At 48.4% G+C, this 17,904-nt stretch overlaps 2 protein-coding genes across 2 annotated transcripts in view; one reads left to right on the forward strand and one right to left on the reverse strand.

The window, feature by feature from the left end:
• Window positions 1–4,217: 4,217 nt before the first annotated feature.
• LOC137895166 (catechol O-methyltransferase-like) lies at window positions 4,218–5,169 on the reverse strand. The gene is made up of 3 exons (XM_068740650.1): window positions 4,914–5,169; window positions 4,635–4,831; window positions 4,218–4,547 (listed from the first exon to the last, which is right to left on the reverse strand). The coding sequence occupies exons 1-3, from the start codon at window positions 5,167–5,169 to the stop codon at window positions 4,218–4,220; spliced, it is 783 nt and encodes a 260-aa protein (XP_068596751.1).
• A 1,911-nt stretch (window positions 5,170–7,080) lies between these two features.
• The window catches only part of LOC137894624 (LIM and calponin homology domains-containing protein 1-like), a 35,317-nt gene continuing 24,493 nt past the window's right edge, over window positions 7,081–17,904 (forward strand). Inside the window, exons 1-2 of the mRNA XM_068740072.1 lie at window positions 7,081–7,188; window positions 17,343–17,413. Of these exons, the coding sequence (XP_068596173.1) occupies window positions 7,081–7,188; window positions 17,343–17,413 (179 nt within the window). The remainder of the gene's footprint in view (window positions 7,189–17,342; window positions 17,414–17,904) is intronic.

Genomic DNA, 17,904 nt, shown 5'->3' on the forward strand with positions numbered 1-17,904 from the left:
ATGAAATGCTGGGCTCATCACTCGCTCCTGGAAAAGTGATGTTTCAGGGCGAATGTCACTTTACAGATGAGTAACATGACAAGAATAGATAAATGCTTTTGGAATAATGATTGGTTAATAGATCAATATTGTGTAACTACAAAGTAATAACTAGGTAATAGCCTATGTTTAGACTCAGCTCTATGCAAGAGGTCAGAAATGCAAAACTATATGGTAATTATGATTTATTATCTAGTAACAGTAATATTGGTAACATTTAAGGAACCCTAACCCTAACCCATCCTATAAAGTCCACTTGGACGACTCCTCATGTTGCCTCATCTTCTCATATGGGCTCATTAAGCGACCGAGGAAACCTCGACCTCGAATATCTAATCCGAAACAGCATCGGATTGGATATTCTGGGCAGCCATTAGCAGCTACATTCAGGCGGATCGCCAAAGAAATCACAAGGACTGCCCCCCCCCCCAGAAAAAGGGCCCTGAAGTGAATTCATGCCATCAGGGATTCTCCGAGACGGCCTCAATTCACGTGAGCTGGTCAGAAAGGAAAGAACGATGCAATTTCATTTCTAACCACTTATTCCATCGTCGGGTCGCGGGGCAAGCTGGAGCCAGTCCCAGCAGTCAATGGGCGAGAGGCAGGGGACACCCTGGACAAGCCGCCAGTTCATCGCAGGGCAACACAGAGACAGACAACCAGCCACACACACACTCACACCTACGGGCAATTTAGCATCACCAATCAGCCTAGGCTGCACGTCTTTGGTGGTGGGAGGAAGCCGGAGAACCCGGAGAGAACCCACGCAGACACGGGGAGAACATGCAAACTCCTCACAGAATGGCCACAAGCCGGAGACGAACCTGCGACCATCTCGCTGTGAGGCAACAGTGCTTACCACTGCGCCACCGAGCCGCCCTACGATGCAATTTAAAATTCATATAATAATCTGGCCAGACTAAAGAGTAATGGATCGCATGACAGTTATTGTGCTTCAAGGCTCAATATATCCATGGCTCCTTCAGTAGTAATAGACTCACGGGAAATAAACTCAGCAGCTCCGGGGCTGTTTCCACCCCAACCGTGGCGTCTGGTTGGAATTAGCCTTCATTTTTTAAACAAGGCTGATCTTTGGTCTGTGGGCAGGAAGGGGCATCTGCAAGGGCATGAATGAGTTTTTAATTTGAAAGAATTACACATAGCACTTCCGAATTGTGACAAATACATGACGATGAAGGCGATGAAGACTGTGCGCTGCATGTGTTAGCCAAATACCCCCCCCCCTCCCTGCTCCCATATGATAACTTTTTCATTGGCCATTCATTATTTTGTCTTAATCCCCTGGCGGCTAATAGGTTGATAAATTCACATTTCTCCGACCCACCGTTTTGTTTTTATTTCGCATCGAATCGATAAAGCCCTCAGTGCGCTTTGAAAGGTTGATGATGCAGAAACACAATTGATCCGTTAATAAAACAGGAGATCAATCCATACTTGAACAAGAGTCCGTGCACATGCATTCAGAGGTGCAAGAGCAGTATGGCCAAATGGCGCGTTTGTTTGAGGCCGACGGGCCAAACGCTTGAATAATACGTAAAAGGTCAATGACAATAAGACGCTCTGTCGATCGATAAAGGTCGATTGAAGCAGTTCCATCTCTGCCCACTCCAGCTGATGAACCAGACGCCTGGCAAGAAACACGGCGTGAATTCAAAATGATTTTATTAGCAAGGTTTTTTTATTTTATTTTGACATGATGTAACAGAAATCTGGAGTGACTTCATCCCTTGGATAATGACGTCACAAGAAGTGCACATGTTGGATTTCAAGGCCCTGGAATGTGTTTTAAGCTTCCGGACAAGGACTCCTAGTGGCCATTTCGGGAATGACGCTTAAGCGTGGTGGCGACTAAAATGACCCATGGAGTCATAATGCAACATTTTGACCATGAAAACCCAACCCAAGTTGAGATCATTATCAGTTGCAGTTTTCTGCTGTAATTATCTCAGGAACATTTAACATCATCCAGTTTTTAAAAAAGCTTATTCTTTCTTGCACCATAGATGTGATTATCGTTGATCCTGCATTTCCCCAGCTTCGTAGAGATCTTCAGGTTCTTTGACCCGTTGGCCAGCCGGCAGTTTTACCGATGTTCTTTGTCAGCAACTTTTCTCGTCGGCAGCTCAGTCAAAAAGCAAATCAAAGTCCTGATCAGCACCACAGAAACGGCCAGCAGCTCGTCTGTGAGCCCAGTGGAGCATTTAGCAGCTACGCATCCAGATGTTGCCCTCTGGAGACGGTGGAGAACAACAGAGAACAAATAGGGGAGTCAAATCTGCGACAGTCGGTAACGACAGATGTGGCAAAGCTGTTCTGTAGCTTTCTCCAAAGACGAGGCTAATGTGTTAGCATATTTTTCAGCCACTTGATCGTCTCCGTCGGCAGACGGCGTCTCTTTTGCTTCGCAGCCAGGTCATTAATGTGAAGACAAACTTCCTCTGTCATCAAGTCAAACAGTTCTCATGCATCGCAGCTCCGGAAGTCGTCTGAAGAGGTTGTGTTTCAGTTGGGAGTCTATCCACATGTTCCCGGCGGTGCTGCGGGGGCCGGCCCTTTGTGCACAGCGCCCGAGGGCAGCGGAGCGTCGCTCTATTACAATTTGATTTATAATTGAAAGCTGTGTTTACAACGGCTCTCCGGCCTCCGGAGCACGGAGAACAGTTCCTGACCAGGCGGGGGAGGGGCCCGGGAACTGAGCCCATTAAAATAGGACTTTTTTGGGGGGCGCTTTGAGGAAGGAGGCGAGGATGAGGGGTGGTCGCGGAGCGTGTTTACGTTTGCCTGTGCATCATTGTGTGGACTGCTGGTGCTCTGAAAGCAGGAAAGCAAGAAGACGTTAAATCACATCTGACGGCTGAGAGATTGACCACATCTCGGCTCGCGGAAAGCTGGACGCCGGAGACGGCGGCGGAAGCTGATGAACAATCGTTATAGTCGGTCTACTTTGTGTCATTACATATCACACCCTAGCCATGCGGGGGGGGGGGCATGCTGGGTGCGACCAACGTTACTGCCAGTGGCTCTAAAACGCCCGCTGCTCCTCAGTCCATCCCAGCGGAACAGAAGAGCATCATCAGCATAAAAGCGAAGCGTCTGACTCGCACTTTAAAAACACGCCCTGAGTTTGAGCCCCCCTCTGGCTCCAAGGCGTCATCGCCGTCGTTTCTCTTCCGCAAATGGAAAAAGGGGCAGTTTATAGTTCAGAATCTACAGACGTCCGCTTCAAGTATTTACAGAGACAACAAAGAGCTGCAGGAAAACAGGATCCTGACATTTGGGTCTGTGTCCGTCATCCACACACGGGGCTCTTTCATTCAAAAGAGCAAATTGCTGCTCCGGTGAAGGCGCGAGACGCCGTGTTTACACCCACCCCGAGTTTCCAAGACATAATAACATTTAGTGCTTTGACTTTCATCCAACCATTCCCTCTGCGTGGGAGGGAAAGTTTCCCCAATGATAGGCCTGAATGTTTTAGCATGGGTTTCATGTTGCTAATCAGTCGGCTTCCAAACGTCTATATTTAAGTTAACCTCCACGTCTAATTTATTGTAGACGGTCTCCCACTGACAAAGTAGGTGTCATAGTTATTACAGCGTTCATTCCTCTCTCGTGTGTAACAATCGACTGAACTCCAAGATCCTGTTTTGCTGCGCACATATTTATTTAAATTCTGCACTTAATCTACTTTAAACCGCGTAACGGCTTCCCTGCTGCTCTTCGAAACCGCAGAGGCAAATTCAGAAAACTCCTCCTGACGCGTGTACCCTCAGGACGACAGCCTCGCTCGCCACGTTCAAGACGGGACGCTGAGTCTCAGCCCGGTCACACACACACACACACACACACACACACGCACACACACGCACACAAAGCAGGACGACACCTCCATCTGGTGGCTGTTCGTTGTACTACACTTGTTTCAGTGCTTTTTTTCAGTCATTTATGAAGCAATTAGATCGTCATTATAAAACAATTTCCATGTTTAATTGCTGATAATATTGAATCCATGACTGAGAAAAAAAAGGTTATTCAAGTCCAGTTTTACTAAAGATACATCAGGATTTATTCTGTGTTGGACCCACAACTCACACTCGTGTTATATTCCACAGAAACTCAAACCACACACGCACACACACATGGTTAGTTTTCTCTGTCGCCTATATTCCATCGTGCTTTTCTTTTCGGTACGAGATCTCCAGCATGAACTGAAGTTCTGATCCGATGCAGTAGGATCCGGGTCTCCCTCTGATGTGATCCAGGATTTCTCTATGATCTTCAGCTCTTTGGTTCCTGTATATCAGGAGGAGGGAGCAGCCGGAGGCGCTGAGGAGCTCCTCTCTCTCCAGAGCCAGCAGGTCTGGCAGGTACTGCTGCGGGTCGTGATCCATCAGCACCAGATCGAGCCCGTCTCCGGTCCCGTCATCAGACTCGAGGAAAGGATGCAACGTCGGGATGGCCTCGGCGGAGCTACATGGCAGCACTTGGAACTGCAGAGGTTTGTGATAACACATGAGAAGGCGTTAAATGTTGGAAAACACAACTCCAATCTTCTCTGATATTCCCTGGATGTACACCTGGGAGGGCTTGAAGCCAGCCACAAGGATGACTTCTTCCCCCAGTTCTCCTGCGAGCGGGTCCATCTCCACTGTGATCAGTCTGCCAGCAGGGGGCAGCAGACGCAGCAGGCGGACGGAAGCGTAGCCGCAGTGCATCCCCAACTCCAACACCCGGGAGGGCCGGACACGCTTCACCGCGGCATCCAGGGCCTCAGCTGCAAGAGGACCAGAGCCCAAGTTACCTAGCAACATGTAAGATTCCTAATGCATTGTTAAATAAAGGGATTCCATACTGACCGATCTGCGGGCTGATGCAGAGGGAGGGGTGCGTGTCGGCGTAGAGGTCAAAGGTCTCCAGGACGCTGTCGACTTTGCCGTGGGTGCAGTTGGAGAACACGAAGGCGTGGGCGCTCCTAACGCACGGCGCCCCCCGTAGCAGCCTCAGAGCCCAAGCCAGAGCTCGGTGGGACAGCGCTGCCACCTCGACGCGGTAACGCCCGAGTACCATGACGACGGCCGGGAGCAGCGGGACGGAGACGACCATCGACCACATTCCTGGAGATCAGGAAGTACGGCTGGAAACCTGGAGGCGACGGAAAGGAAATCAGTCGGTGGTTAACGGCTTGTTTTGGCTCTTCAGTGTGATTTGTGGGTTTATCTTTGTTCATTATTTCAGAGGAAAAACAGGGTTAAAAGTAAAAGCCTCAGCGAGTTTAGAAGATATTATATATTATTAGTATTAGTGGTAATTAATTAATTAATTATTGATTCATCATCATTACAAATTGCTTATGGCTCATTTCCTGTGACCAGAAAACAATCTGTTTAAAAGCCAGACTCTGCCGTAACCATGGTAACTTTAACTGCATTTGGAGCCGATTCAGATGAGTTGGTTGGTCTATTTTTAGACACGTGACTGACACTCAGGAGGCGGGGGACCTGCCATGTCCTGATGGCTCCTGTCCTGTCAGACAGTAATGAATAAATAAATAAATACTCCTCTTTTACTTGTATTAAAATATTAGGAAGGAAGTCTGCATATTTCATGTACAGAAATTCTGCAACTTACTAAATAAATATCTTCTAAACACGAGAACAAACATACTTTTAATCACATTGTGCATCGGCTCTGACGGTTATTTATTTGATCTTGTATCAAACAGACACGTTATTAATTTTGTGTTTAACAAAATATCATGTATTTATTTAATTTAAAGTGATTTAGTTCAGCAAAAATATGGATCCTGTGTAATCTATACCTTGTTAAAACATTTTAAAGAAAATAATTATTTTTAAAAAAAGGGTGTTGATTGACTTGCTTATTTTACTTTTCAAGACAGAACTATTTATCTACACATAAGTGAGGAACAAATGATTTGGAGAGGTGTGATACTTGCCCAAACCGCTCTGGACAGGTGAGACAAACACGGGAGGGACAGCTGAGCGGTGTCGTAAACCACAATTCTACTTTAGACACGACGATCGTGCGACAAAAATAACGCAAAAGAAACCCACGCTGGAGTATTTTCGGTATCCAGGAAATTATAACACGAAGAAGTGAGGAGCTATTGAAGAGCAAAGTGCGTCTTCCTCCCCGGGGCTCCTCCTCCCAGGTTCCCTGCGATGCTGCCTTCGTCCGCAAGAGGGCAGCAAAGATGTTTGAGATCAACCTGACTGTGGAGGCAGGTGGGAATTATTTACCTTGAATATAAACATTGAGTCTATTTGACCATTTTCTTCCTCCAGAAATTAAAGCACAAACTGTAGTCAGGAAGGCTAAAACTTTAGCAATGGCGCGTCTCATTTTAAATGAAGTTTCAGCAGGTCTGTGATTGATCTGCGGTAACGTTCCTGTTAAATTCTAGTGCGATGGTGGAAATGGAGCGGCGTTGCTCTGAGTATTTTGGGCCCATTGAATCGGATCGCACTGCGTTCTGCAAGTCATGTCGGCGCATCTGCGTCAAGGTAGCCATGGTAACCAAGGAACCCACCGGAACCAAAGCACTTCTACAACCAAAATAAGATTTTAGAGACGTATAAAGGTGGGGGGGGGGACAAGTGACTTCATATTAATGTGGGTTTACCTGGCGTTGCACGGCAACCATTAAAAAAACTCCGCGTTATCGGTGCTAATGTTTATGTTGTCAGTTGTGATGCTAGCAAGTGTGACGTCGTATCATGTACCGCGACTCCAGCTTTTATTTTGTGCGCTCACACCGGATGTTGTGTTTAGTGGTTATGCTAACTTGCTAATAGCTGTCGGCCCACAGACTCCCGACAGAAGCGACAGCGTCAGAACGAACTTGTTCGACCGCCTCGCCGGTGCTGCCGCTGCCGCAACACCCACACCCGCGGAGGAAGACCGGCCGACCGGCCCGGACCGATTCGCGGCTACCTGCTCAGGACTGCTTTTATATATATTTATATCTAATTATATGTGAGACAGAGCGGAGCCTCTTCCCGAATGGCAAGTCCGGCTGCAGACATCGGAGCGTCTCATCAGCACCACCCCGGGAGTCGGACCGAGTCTGCCGCAGACTCCGCGTTTCAGGAGGCGCAGACATGGATCGAGGTGCGTATCCGGTTCCCGTCCGAACTCGTCCCACGTGCGTCCCGTTTGTTCCTCGTCATGTTGTCTTGGCTACTCGTTTGCTTGGTCACCTGTTGAAAGGTGACTCCATGAAGAGATTACCTGCTGCTCATCAATGCATTTATCATAATTACACTGCAGTGAACTGAACAATGGTTTAACAGCTACCCCAGCCTTCTGCCCCAGGTACAGTTACCTGCCCCGGGCATCCTGAACCCCCTTTCACCTTCTGCCCCAGGTACAGCGTTACCTGCCCCGGGCATCCTGAACCCCCTTTCACCTTCTGCCCCAGGTACAGCATTACCTGCCCCGGGCATCCTGAACCCCCTTTCACCTTCTGCCCCAGGTACAGTTACCTGCCCCGGGCGTCCTGAGCCCCCTTTCACCTTCTGCCCCAGGTACAGTTACCTGCCCCGGGCATCCTGAACCCCCTTTCACCTTCTGCCCCAGGTACAGTTACCTGCCCCGGGCATCCTGAACCCCCTTTCACCTTCTGCCCCAGGTACAGTTACCTGCCCCGGGCGTCCTGAACCCCCTTTCACCTTCTGCCCCAGGTACAGTTACCTGCCCCGGGCGTCCTGAACCCCCTTTCACCTTCTGCCCCAGGTACAGTTACCTGCCCCGGGCGTCCTGAACCCCCTTTCACCTTCTACCCCAGGTACAGTTACCTGCCCCGGGCATCCTGAACCCCCTTTCACCTTCTGCCCCAGGTACAGTTACCTGCCCCGGGCATCCTGAACCCCCTTTCACCTTCTGCCCCAGGTACAGTTACCTGCCCCGGGCGTCCTGAACCCCCTTTCACCTTCTGCCCCAGGTACAGTTACCTGCCCCGGGCGTCCTGAACCCCCTTTCACGCTGTGCATTTGTGGCTTGTCATTGTGGACGTCCTGAGGCTGCCGCGTGTTTAACACCAAACAATGAATGCATCATGTGGGATGGATTTTTGCACGCCTGCTCAAATCACAAACAAGGTTTTGTCCCGAGAGAATTTCAATCCGGCCCTGAATCTTTTGAACGCCACTACAAGTGTAGAATCTCATGTCAGCTGATATCACTCCAGTGTTTTTGCCCCATCACCCGCTCTCTTTTAGCCTCATCAGTCATTTGTAATCTGAGCTGCCATTAATCTGCGTTTATATCACGCCAAAGGCATCTGTGTGCATCATGCAAAGGTTAAGCGCTCCGTGTCACGACCTGTTCGCAGCGAGAACGTTTCAGGCGGGCTTTTTTTTTATTACTTGTTTGTGTGGCGGATCACTTGAACTGCCGTGCTATCGGAGCTCCTCGCCCATCGGGGCTCCTCGCCGTCTCGCCAGTACCTCCTAACACTGATGATGGCGTTTGAGCCCCCGCTGCCCCTTTGATGGAGGTGGAATGCGTCCGTTGAGTTGTGGGAAGGAGCTGCAGGGTGTTCGTATGAACGGAAAACGCCTGACTGGATCTTGTGTAATGTGGTTTCCTATTGGTTGCTGGTTTGGGACCAGTTTGCTGTGGCCTGTGAAGCGGCGATAGAATAACTCCACTGGAGGTCGGACTAATCGATCATTTATTCTTTCAGCGTTTGAGGTCAAATCTCACCGGCATGTGAAGCATGTTGATTTTTGGGATTATGATATCTGGAGATTCCCTATTGTGATCGGTTTTATTACCTAAATAATTGATTTGGCAAGAGGTCTTCTTTCAGTCCAAGCTGTGGCATGTTTAGGGGCTCGTGGGAAAATACAGCGTTCCATTGTGGCATGCCTGAAAGGCAAGGCGATATCATCATGTCTTACAACTGCAGTGATCTTACAAAGCATCCCTTCTTTTTTAACTCTGAACGAAAGCAGAACGGTGGATCAAGCCCATAATAATCCCTGCACAAATGGATCTGTGGGGATTCAGATCCTGCTCGAAACTAATCCACGCCACAGAGCGAGCCGGTTTCAATCAATCTCCACGCAAACAATTGACACGAAGGACCGGCTTAGTCCGTCTGGAATGAGACGCAGCACATCAGCTGTTGAGGAGGACTTAGATGTGATGACAGCCGCCGGCTGTTGCTGCGGAAACGTTGAGTGAAGGAGCTTTAGAACGGTGAAGCAAGCCGAGCAAACGAGGTGGAAATGATAGGTAGCAGTCGCCAGGTTGTAAAGCTGATGATGGAAGAATGTATCATCGTTTCCGCACTGCAGTTTGCACGCATCGAGGTCGATGGATCAGCGCCTCGAGGTGAACACGCTACGCCGGCTACGGTAAGGCCGCGCCTCCTCGTTGGATGTCGGCAGCAGGGATGAGATGAGAAGTGCCGGGAAACAATCTGACAAGCCGATGCTGTGGATTTAGCACCAAGGGGTGAACTTTTTTTTTAGGAGAAGCAGATTTATGGCACATTTATTTCCCTTACTTGAAAATGCATACCCTTCTATCCAACTTTCACACACACGCGCAACCTCAGTAGTGAATACCGAACCCTTTTTTTTAAAGCATTTTCTACAGCGTGTCTTGAACGCACCGTCACCCATCATCAGTTGTTTTTTTTCTGTTTGTGCACGTCCTCCCTGCTTCGCCCTTCATCTCCAGGTGGGTTTATTGGCCGTTGTTCAATGCAATAAGGACACAGTGGATACCTGACGGTGATATATCTGCCAAGACGTTGACAGGCCGGAGGAACTATGACGACGGAGGGAGGAAAGGAAAGCAAACCCATCTTGTAAAATCCACCCATGCTTCGTTTCACAATCAAATTGACTCCGATAAACTCGGTGGAAGAGAATGAGCCGTTCCGTCGGGCCCGTAAAGGATAAAGGTGCACATTTAGGCCTGCATGATGGCAATAAAACCTCCTTCTGCACAGCTGCAAAGCGTGAAAGGTGTAAATATGATGCTGTCGCTTTTCGGAGGATAGCAGATTGGGACGGAAGACAGTTTGCGAAAGCTGATTCAAAAGATTTGCAAGAACCTCCAGGGCAGGTCCACCACAAGGCCGGATCTTCAAATCCACTCGGTATTAGAAAGACTTGGTTGAAGGAAGACACCGAGAGTGTAATGGCGAGAACATCAGCTGCTCTGGCTGGGTGTCCTTTGACTTTCTGGCTTTGTGTGTGCCTGTTGGCGCCTGATGTCGGTGCCAGGATGAGCGCGTTGAAACGATGTTCCGCCGTCAGGTCTGGTTGTTCCTGCAGTGAAAAGAGGAAGACAGCCGGGCACTGACGCTGCAGTGCAACAAACGCGCACCCCTATAGAGACAGGGCAGGACTACACACACACACACACACACATCAGAAGGGAAGCCGTTAACAATCGTTGCCACACTGCTCGGCATGGCTTGAGCAGAACGGTTGCAGCACGCCGCTGCACCGGCGTGGGAGTTTAGGCTCCATTCCACGTGGAATAACCATGTCAGGGATCTGTCCCTACGTTGGCCACAACCCGATACCTGCTCAAAGTCTTCCTGGGAACAGATTCAACATCCCATTCAAACCGTTCCGTCGCCCAGAGTTACGAGCTGCACCTCCTCTATCATGTTATCTCTCATCGCTCTATTGATTGCGTTCATTCACGGGGAATGTGGGTCACGTCGCACGTCTCCCATCCAACTCGCATGTATTGCTGCTTTTTGGTCTATATATGTGTGTGTGTGTGATCTACTAGATTAATGTTGACGTGGAGAAGCATGTCGGATGAAGCGCGACACACACCTTCATCAGTTGGAGCTGTTTTTAGCACGTTTTGATGAACAGGACGGAGGCCTTGTGTCGCCACCGTCCAGGGGACGTTTCTAATTGGGTCGTCGAGGCTGAGCTGGTTTTCTAGCTTTCTGAGTTGGGGCTCGGGGGAGCTGGACTCTTTCTGACGGTCGGGGGGGGGGGGGCACATGCAACCGCCACCGGATGGCAGGACGACAGTTTAACACCTGGTTGTTGAAGAATATTATTTTGAATCCTCATCGACGTGACAGTTATTCATAGCTCCACCTGTTGGTCACGATGATGATGTCACAACAAGAGAGGATCTTGCAGGTAATTATTTCAAGAAACTAAATATTGTTTCCAAAAGTGTACCGGTACTAGGGAACTCTGTTTTTAGGGTGTTTCTGTCTCATCCACTGGTTAACCGATTGCAGATGGTGTCACTCTTGAAAGGATCAAAAAGATACTGATATTATTGATGACGGCCATAAATAGAAATGTTTAGAAAGTCCTGACACTGTCACATTATGTGGTGATGGTTGAACCGCATGAAGTGAAGCAGCAATCTGAGCGTGTATCCACACGGCGGTCGCCGAAGAAAACAAAAATGATGCACGAAATGCGGCTTTTATCAAATCAGAGTGGAGGACGCAAAGCAATTTCTAAAGTATTCTTGGGCTGTAATTTCAGTGTTCACATCTTCCAAAGTAATTTGCACGCTATGGTTTTGGTTAGAGTTTGAATTGGTGCTGAAGCGGAGCCATTTAGGAAGATCCATTCAATGCAAGACTTTTTGAGTCTCTCGTGGAGAGAGAGAGAGGGAGAGAATCCTAGAGTAGTGAACTTCTACTTGCATCGCTGTGTTCCTCACACCGGAGATGTCTGACTTTGTACAGTAAGAGTTCTGTTCTCTGTGACAGCAGACGGACGCTGGCGGAGGCCTCCTCAGGCTCCTTCAGAACTGGACCGCTTCCAGCCCTGCAGTTCAGGGGGGGGGGGGGGGGTCGTTTGTGACGAGGCATTTAGCGATTGTCATTGCGGTACAGTCCTGATATATTGGATCTGTGGTAAGAACCTGAATGGCCAAATTTAGTCCTGATGTGCTGTCTGGAAGTGGTGAACATGAAGGGAACCAGATCTACGACCTTACAAGTTCAGTTCTTTTGCTGCATGCTTGAGCAACGTCGCAAGGAAACACAACACTGAACCAAAGCGGGGAGCGAGAGAGTTTATACACGATATACAGTAAGTGTACCCTACATGTACACTTACATGAACATAACATAGTTCTGCCTTTGGAAGGCTTTGTGTTCTTGATGGCATCCTTCTCTTTGAGGATTGTACATATCGTCGATGTACTGGCACTCCAAGTCTCTTGCTCGCATCTCAGAGCACTCGTACGTGTCAAAGCGTGTCTCGGTATTACTCTACTCAGTTTGTTCCTGAAGGGGTCATTGTGCTTTATAACTGTCCAAAGCGTCCTTCATCATAACGCAGCAGTTTGCTCACTTTACCCATTAAGAGTGTCGGATAAATACCTTCAATGGAATGGCTTAATTTACAGCGCTGGTCTCTTGAGTACTGTTATCCCCATTAGCGTGCTGGTAGCCGGGGATAAACTCTAATCCTGGCTAATCTAGCCAGTCGCACCTCCCTCTTTGAGGCTGAGCATGACAGCTCCTCTGGGTGGCCCGCATCCAACTTTGATGCTATCGCTAAAGAAAGACTGGGAGCTTATCTGCTTTTCACTTTGGCATCTTTCCCTTTACTTTTGGAAGTCTTATTATATTATTCTTCAATACATGCAGTGAAGTTTCCAAGGTTTTACAACTGCTATTGTTTGAAACCAGCGGTTGGTCATGGACCGAACATCATCTGTGAGGTCGAAACTTAGGATACGATCAAACTTTTGTGGTCTACGTGAGCCTAGCGAGAACGCCCCTGTGCTTGCGATAAATACTGGAGGTGTTTGGTTCTTAGTCCTGAGTGTGAAGGGTTTTGGCAACTAGGTCTGTGGCCATTGTCAAAATTATAGCCTCATTCAAACAGGTATTGCACAGCAGCGTTGAAATAAATTCCCTCCTCTGTGACCTTTTGGTCTCGGTCAAACTGGACCAACCAAGTTGCTTATGCCGCCCCCTCCCTGTGTGTTTGCACTGTGCATGATCAGAGGCAAAGCATGCAACACAACAGCAAGCGGAGAAGCAAAATTATCTCACCCTCTGTCTGGATTACACAAGCAGAGCCGCAAAGGCTAAGACTGCAAGGCACAAGCTGCCGCTAACGTTCACGGACAAACACAACTAATTTGGCAAACAATACCTGTTTGTTGGGGTTTGATGTGTTATATGAGAGAGGAAATTAATCATCTGATTGCAAGAATTTGCTAATATCTAAGACATTTTCACAAGAATGGCCCTGGTTGATCAATTTTGGGAGTGATACAATATTTCTGATTTTGTGATCGTCACTCCTGCTACAGCTTCTTTAGAAAATTGACAATGGAGGCTGTAGTTCTGTCTTTGAAATGTAATGTATCAGCCTTGGAATTCGCTCTTAAAGCCCCTTCGCCCCTGGGGAGAGGCACAATGGCAGGATTTCTGTGCATCTGGAGTAAGGAAAGGCTGGCTCCAGCCCTTCCTTTTCCTAATGGGGAGCTCACTGCTAACTTGGACTGACCAGATGCCTATGTTTCCAACATTGACAGAGGGGCTTAGTCTTGGCAAACTGGGATTCCATTGCGTTACACTTCCAGATTTGAGACTCTGAGTCTGTAATATGGGTTACAGGGGCTACTTCCAACCTTTAAGCTTTAGAACATTGTCTGAAATGTTTTTGTCCTCCAGTTAAAGCTTCCCAGACGATCCACTTGCAGTTACATTTGCTTCGTTTCTGAGCTCTATGAGCTACGCATCAGAACGGATCCATCTGTCGTAGGACCGTGTCGTAATTTTGACGAACTCGTGTGTTGCGCTGGAGTTGAAGTGGAAACCGAATCGCAATGGAATGAATGTCGAGTTTCATCTCAAGTGGGTGCTTCAACATGATTACGCCGCTGGATCCAAACGTCCTCCACTTGTGAAAGCAGAAGCCGTTGTAAACACGCTGATTAGACTCATTGTGCGCCGCTGTTGACATAGAATGTCGCTGAAGCTACTGATTAGTTCAGCCATGCTGCAGACAAGGCTTCATAATGAAAGGGGGGGGGGCAGCATGCCTGGACGCGTACACGATGAAGAACAGGATCTTATCGTGTTGAAAGTTCAGGCAGGTTTGTTTTGGCTGGCGATCAAGTCTTAAAATGACGGAATGAAGATGAATAGAGTTCTTATCAACCTTATTATATTTGCTGAGGTCTAACGACTGGTTGCCTGGATACGGTGCAGAACGAGTGTGGAGGATTTCACCGGGGCTCTGAGCTGAATCTTCTATTTCTATCACTGAGAAAACAAAGAACGCTCTTAAGTTGGGTTCTGTTGATTTGATACCCGGTGCCCACCCGTCCTTCTTAAACCTGGCTGATCCAACACAGGTATCGGATCGTCCATCTCCGCCTCCGTGCCCGTTGCTCCCGGCGTGGCTGATGGCTCAATGTTGCCCATGGCCACATGTAGGGTGTAGCAAGTAGGGTGTTGGAGACCAGTGAAGGCCCCTGGAAAAGCCCCGCTGCGTAGAAACCTTACCTCAGAGGTGGCGTCGACACGGAGACCCTTTGTATCTGATATTACAAAAGAGTAGGGGGTTGTCACTGTAGGTTTGGTTTCTGCAGAGTTTTTAATCTGCCACTGCCTTCCCTGAGTCAGACCATTAGTTTTCAGAAGCTCTTGCTACCCTTATTTGTTTCTTAATCTTTCTGCAAGACACTTGAATGCATCCGTTCGTACATTTTCATCAGGTTTCTAATTTCACGAAGTGAAAATATACGCGTGAGGCGAGCTTGGTCAGTCGAAGGCAGACTTCTAACTCCAACCGGGGGTAATAACGAAGGTGAACAGACGGCACTTGTGCCACCGAGGGGAGTTCAGAGGACCTTGGAGCGTGCACTGAGCACAGGGGTTGAATGTTCGTTCCCGCTCTCGACCAACACTTAAAGCCAGTGTGGGTCAGCACTATGAAAGCCCTGTGTGTCCCCATCCCACCCAAATGCTCTTCCCGATTTTCTAAGGGGGCATGGTTGGTGAGATCAGATGCGTTTCCTTCCAGCAGCTTTCTACCTGGTGGCAGATTACTTTAGGGTTATCAAAACGTTCAAGGCCCAGGGGTAGACATCAAATGAGGTTCTTCTCACCGCACACTTTATTTCATCAGAATTTGTCTTGTCCTCTCTAATTAAACCCGATTTCGCCTTATTATCTAACGTGAAGGTAAAAGTCGGAAACGGTTTTTTCTGAGACGTTGAATTATCGGGGCTTCATCCGAGGCAGGTCGCCGTGCAGGGCAGAGTCTCTGCGGTATCGGCCTGTACTGAATCTGTTTCCACCATATTGAAAAGACGGAGATGTTAAAGTGCACTTTGTTTCAGCTCTTCATTTTGTCCCGACTTTATGAATCATCGGGGCGAAACATGGATTCCCAAAGCACTAAGGGAAGCAGGATGGGGCAATAGCTAATGTTTGGTCTGCACAGTTCATTCCTGCATTCGTAAGCTAACGGAGACGTCCATGTGTGGATTCCACAAGGACTGTTCTGGACGTGAATCCAGAAAGCTCCACTCAGTTTGGACATGGGGGCTTTTGCAGAGGAAGGAAGTGGAAGGGAGGAAAAATGCCAACAAGCATTATTTGTAAAACAATGCAGGCGGCATTCCGCTGCAAACAACGGAGCAACACATTCCTGGTGTAAGCCGAGTCCCCTCACATGATGCAGCACTTTGAAAATGCTGTTCAGAAGAACCCCCCCCCGCTGTGGAGGTGTTCCTTTGACTTCCTCTGGCATTCTGGGAGATGTGATGCCCCCAGAACTTCCAGGTAAGCGCAAAGGAGTCCAAAAGTTGCCACCAAATATGAGATATAAGTCGTAGCACTGGTGGCGCCACAAACCGTATTAACAGCCAGGTAAATATCTCAGCTAAAATGAACACGGTTTTCCTTTCCTTCTCCACATTCTGTCCTCTCATTGGACAGGAGCCTCCCATGCCCCCGCCCTCCGTGACAAAGTCAGAGAGTTGCTGGCCTGGATATCGGAGAGAACGTTTTAGAAGTCAACGCACGCCTTTTCGTCCCCTGCAACAGTCAACCTGAACGCCTGTTTCAGGGTCGGAAAAGGTCTTCTGGTCGAAGCAGTAAATCATCGTCCGTCTTTGAGTGCTCGCATCGATGTGACGCATTCATTGAGGAGATCTAAATCAAAGTCGTCTACTCTCAGCTGTAGATTCCATAAAGCTGTGGCTATAAATGTATCTCGGCCGGGATCAGGCCCTGAAGCGTTACACAAAGGTTTAGCATGAAATCACTGATTCGTAGAGGATCTGCTAGCTTAGCGGAAGTGTGTATCGGCTGTATTGGAATGAAAGGCTGCATTCTTCTGATCGCCTGTTTTTATCTGCCTCGCTCTCTTAACTCCCAGGTCCGAACACAACATCTTGTTTTGCCCCCCCCTCCACCCACCCACCCCGACAGTGGAATGAGGCCTAATGTCGGGCCCACTCGCTGACAAACGGCAGTCCGTTTCTTTTGTAACATGTCCAGGCGCCCGAAAACAGCCAACAAGCCGAGAGAAACAGGCCGCCGGGCCAAGCAGCCTACGCTCTGCATCGCCACGCTTTTTCTTTCTGCAGCTGTGCAAATAAAGGGAGAAGAAACTCTCAGGAAATGTGATCTTGCAATAGTTTTGGCTTCCAAACGGGAGTCAAAGGCCCCCGGATCACCCCCTTCTTTTTTCTTTTTTTTGGCGCTAACCTCCGATAGAATCTCTGTGTGCCAACAATGGACGGGGTTCCTGGTAAAGAAACGTGACATGCAGTTGCAGCGATAAAGGTTAAAGGTCATAACGTCGTAAAATGTGTTGCACCTGAACCGGTTTGCAGGGATTTTTGCTTTGTTTCTTGTTGCTTTCGTTACCGCATGCCTGATATTTTACTGGACGCATGCCGTCCAGCAGCTTCTCCTCCTCAGAGGGTCCAACCGTTACACGATAAATCCCTGCCACACCGCATTATCCTGCCACGGCCATTAGGTCGGGATGACTGTGGCTTATGTCAAGCTCGTTAGCCTTTAGCGCTGTTAACCAGGGAGGGACTTGATATACGGCCGGCGCCGCTTTGTGCACCTTCCCGTACCGGTTCCTGGATTTAAAGAAAACGTCAAGGGAGTGTTGATCAAGGTTGTTCGCCGTTTTTATTGGTTTCCTAGTGACCTTCACGTGTGGACTTCTGCTCCAGAGAAGGTCTTGGTTGTGCGATCGTGTGTTTTTCCCCGCTCATTGTTCTCGATTTGCCCACCCAGGCCTGTTTTGTTCTTTCTGCAGGCTGTGACAGGAAGGTCCTTCGGTGACAAGGATTTCAGAGAAGCTTTGGAGAACGGGATCCTGCTGTGCGAGTGAGTTCTGCGTCTTTTTATTATAATTCAGATCATGGAGATAATATTTACCCGGAGTGTTGTTTACGTGAAGCAACGTCCTTAACAGTTGTAGCGATCTTTATTAGTTAACGACGCTGAATCGTGTGCGACCATGTGATCCAGTAACCAGAGCAGCCGGCGTCCTTTTTTACCGTACTCCGGTGCGACACTTGAATTCCTCATAATGAGTCCAGGTGCTGACCCCACACCGAAAACTCACACTTGTATTTCCTAATGTTTCCACGTTCCCATCTGACAAGTTCATTTACACAAGTCCAGTGTTTACACCATTTATATTGTGAATACAAACATTGCTTCTAATTTAACGACGTCCCCGCTGGTTCTGGAATTCCAGGAATATAATTTAGGGAACTCCCGGAGGTTCAGTAGTAGTAGAAGGAATAACAATGGTCAGTCATTTTGGTAATACAAGCCTCGAAATCAGTGCAAATTGGACTTCCTGTGCACGG

Source organism: Brachionichthys hirsutus, chromosome 6, assembly GCF_040956055.1.
Source record: "Brachionichthys hirsutus isolate HB-005 chromosome 6, CSIRO-AGI_Bhir_v1, whole genome shotgun sequence".
NCBI lineage: Eukaryota > Metazoa > Chordata > Actinopteri > Lophiiformes > Brachionichthyidae > Brachionichthys > Brachionichthys hirsutus.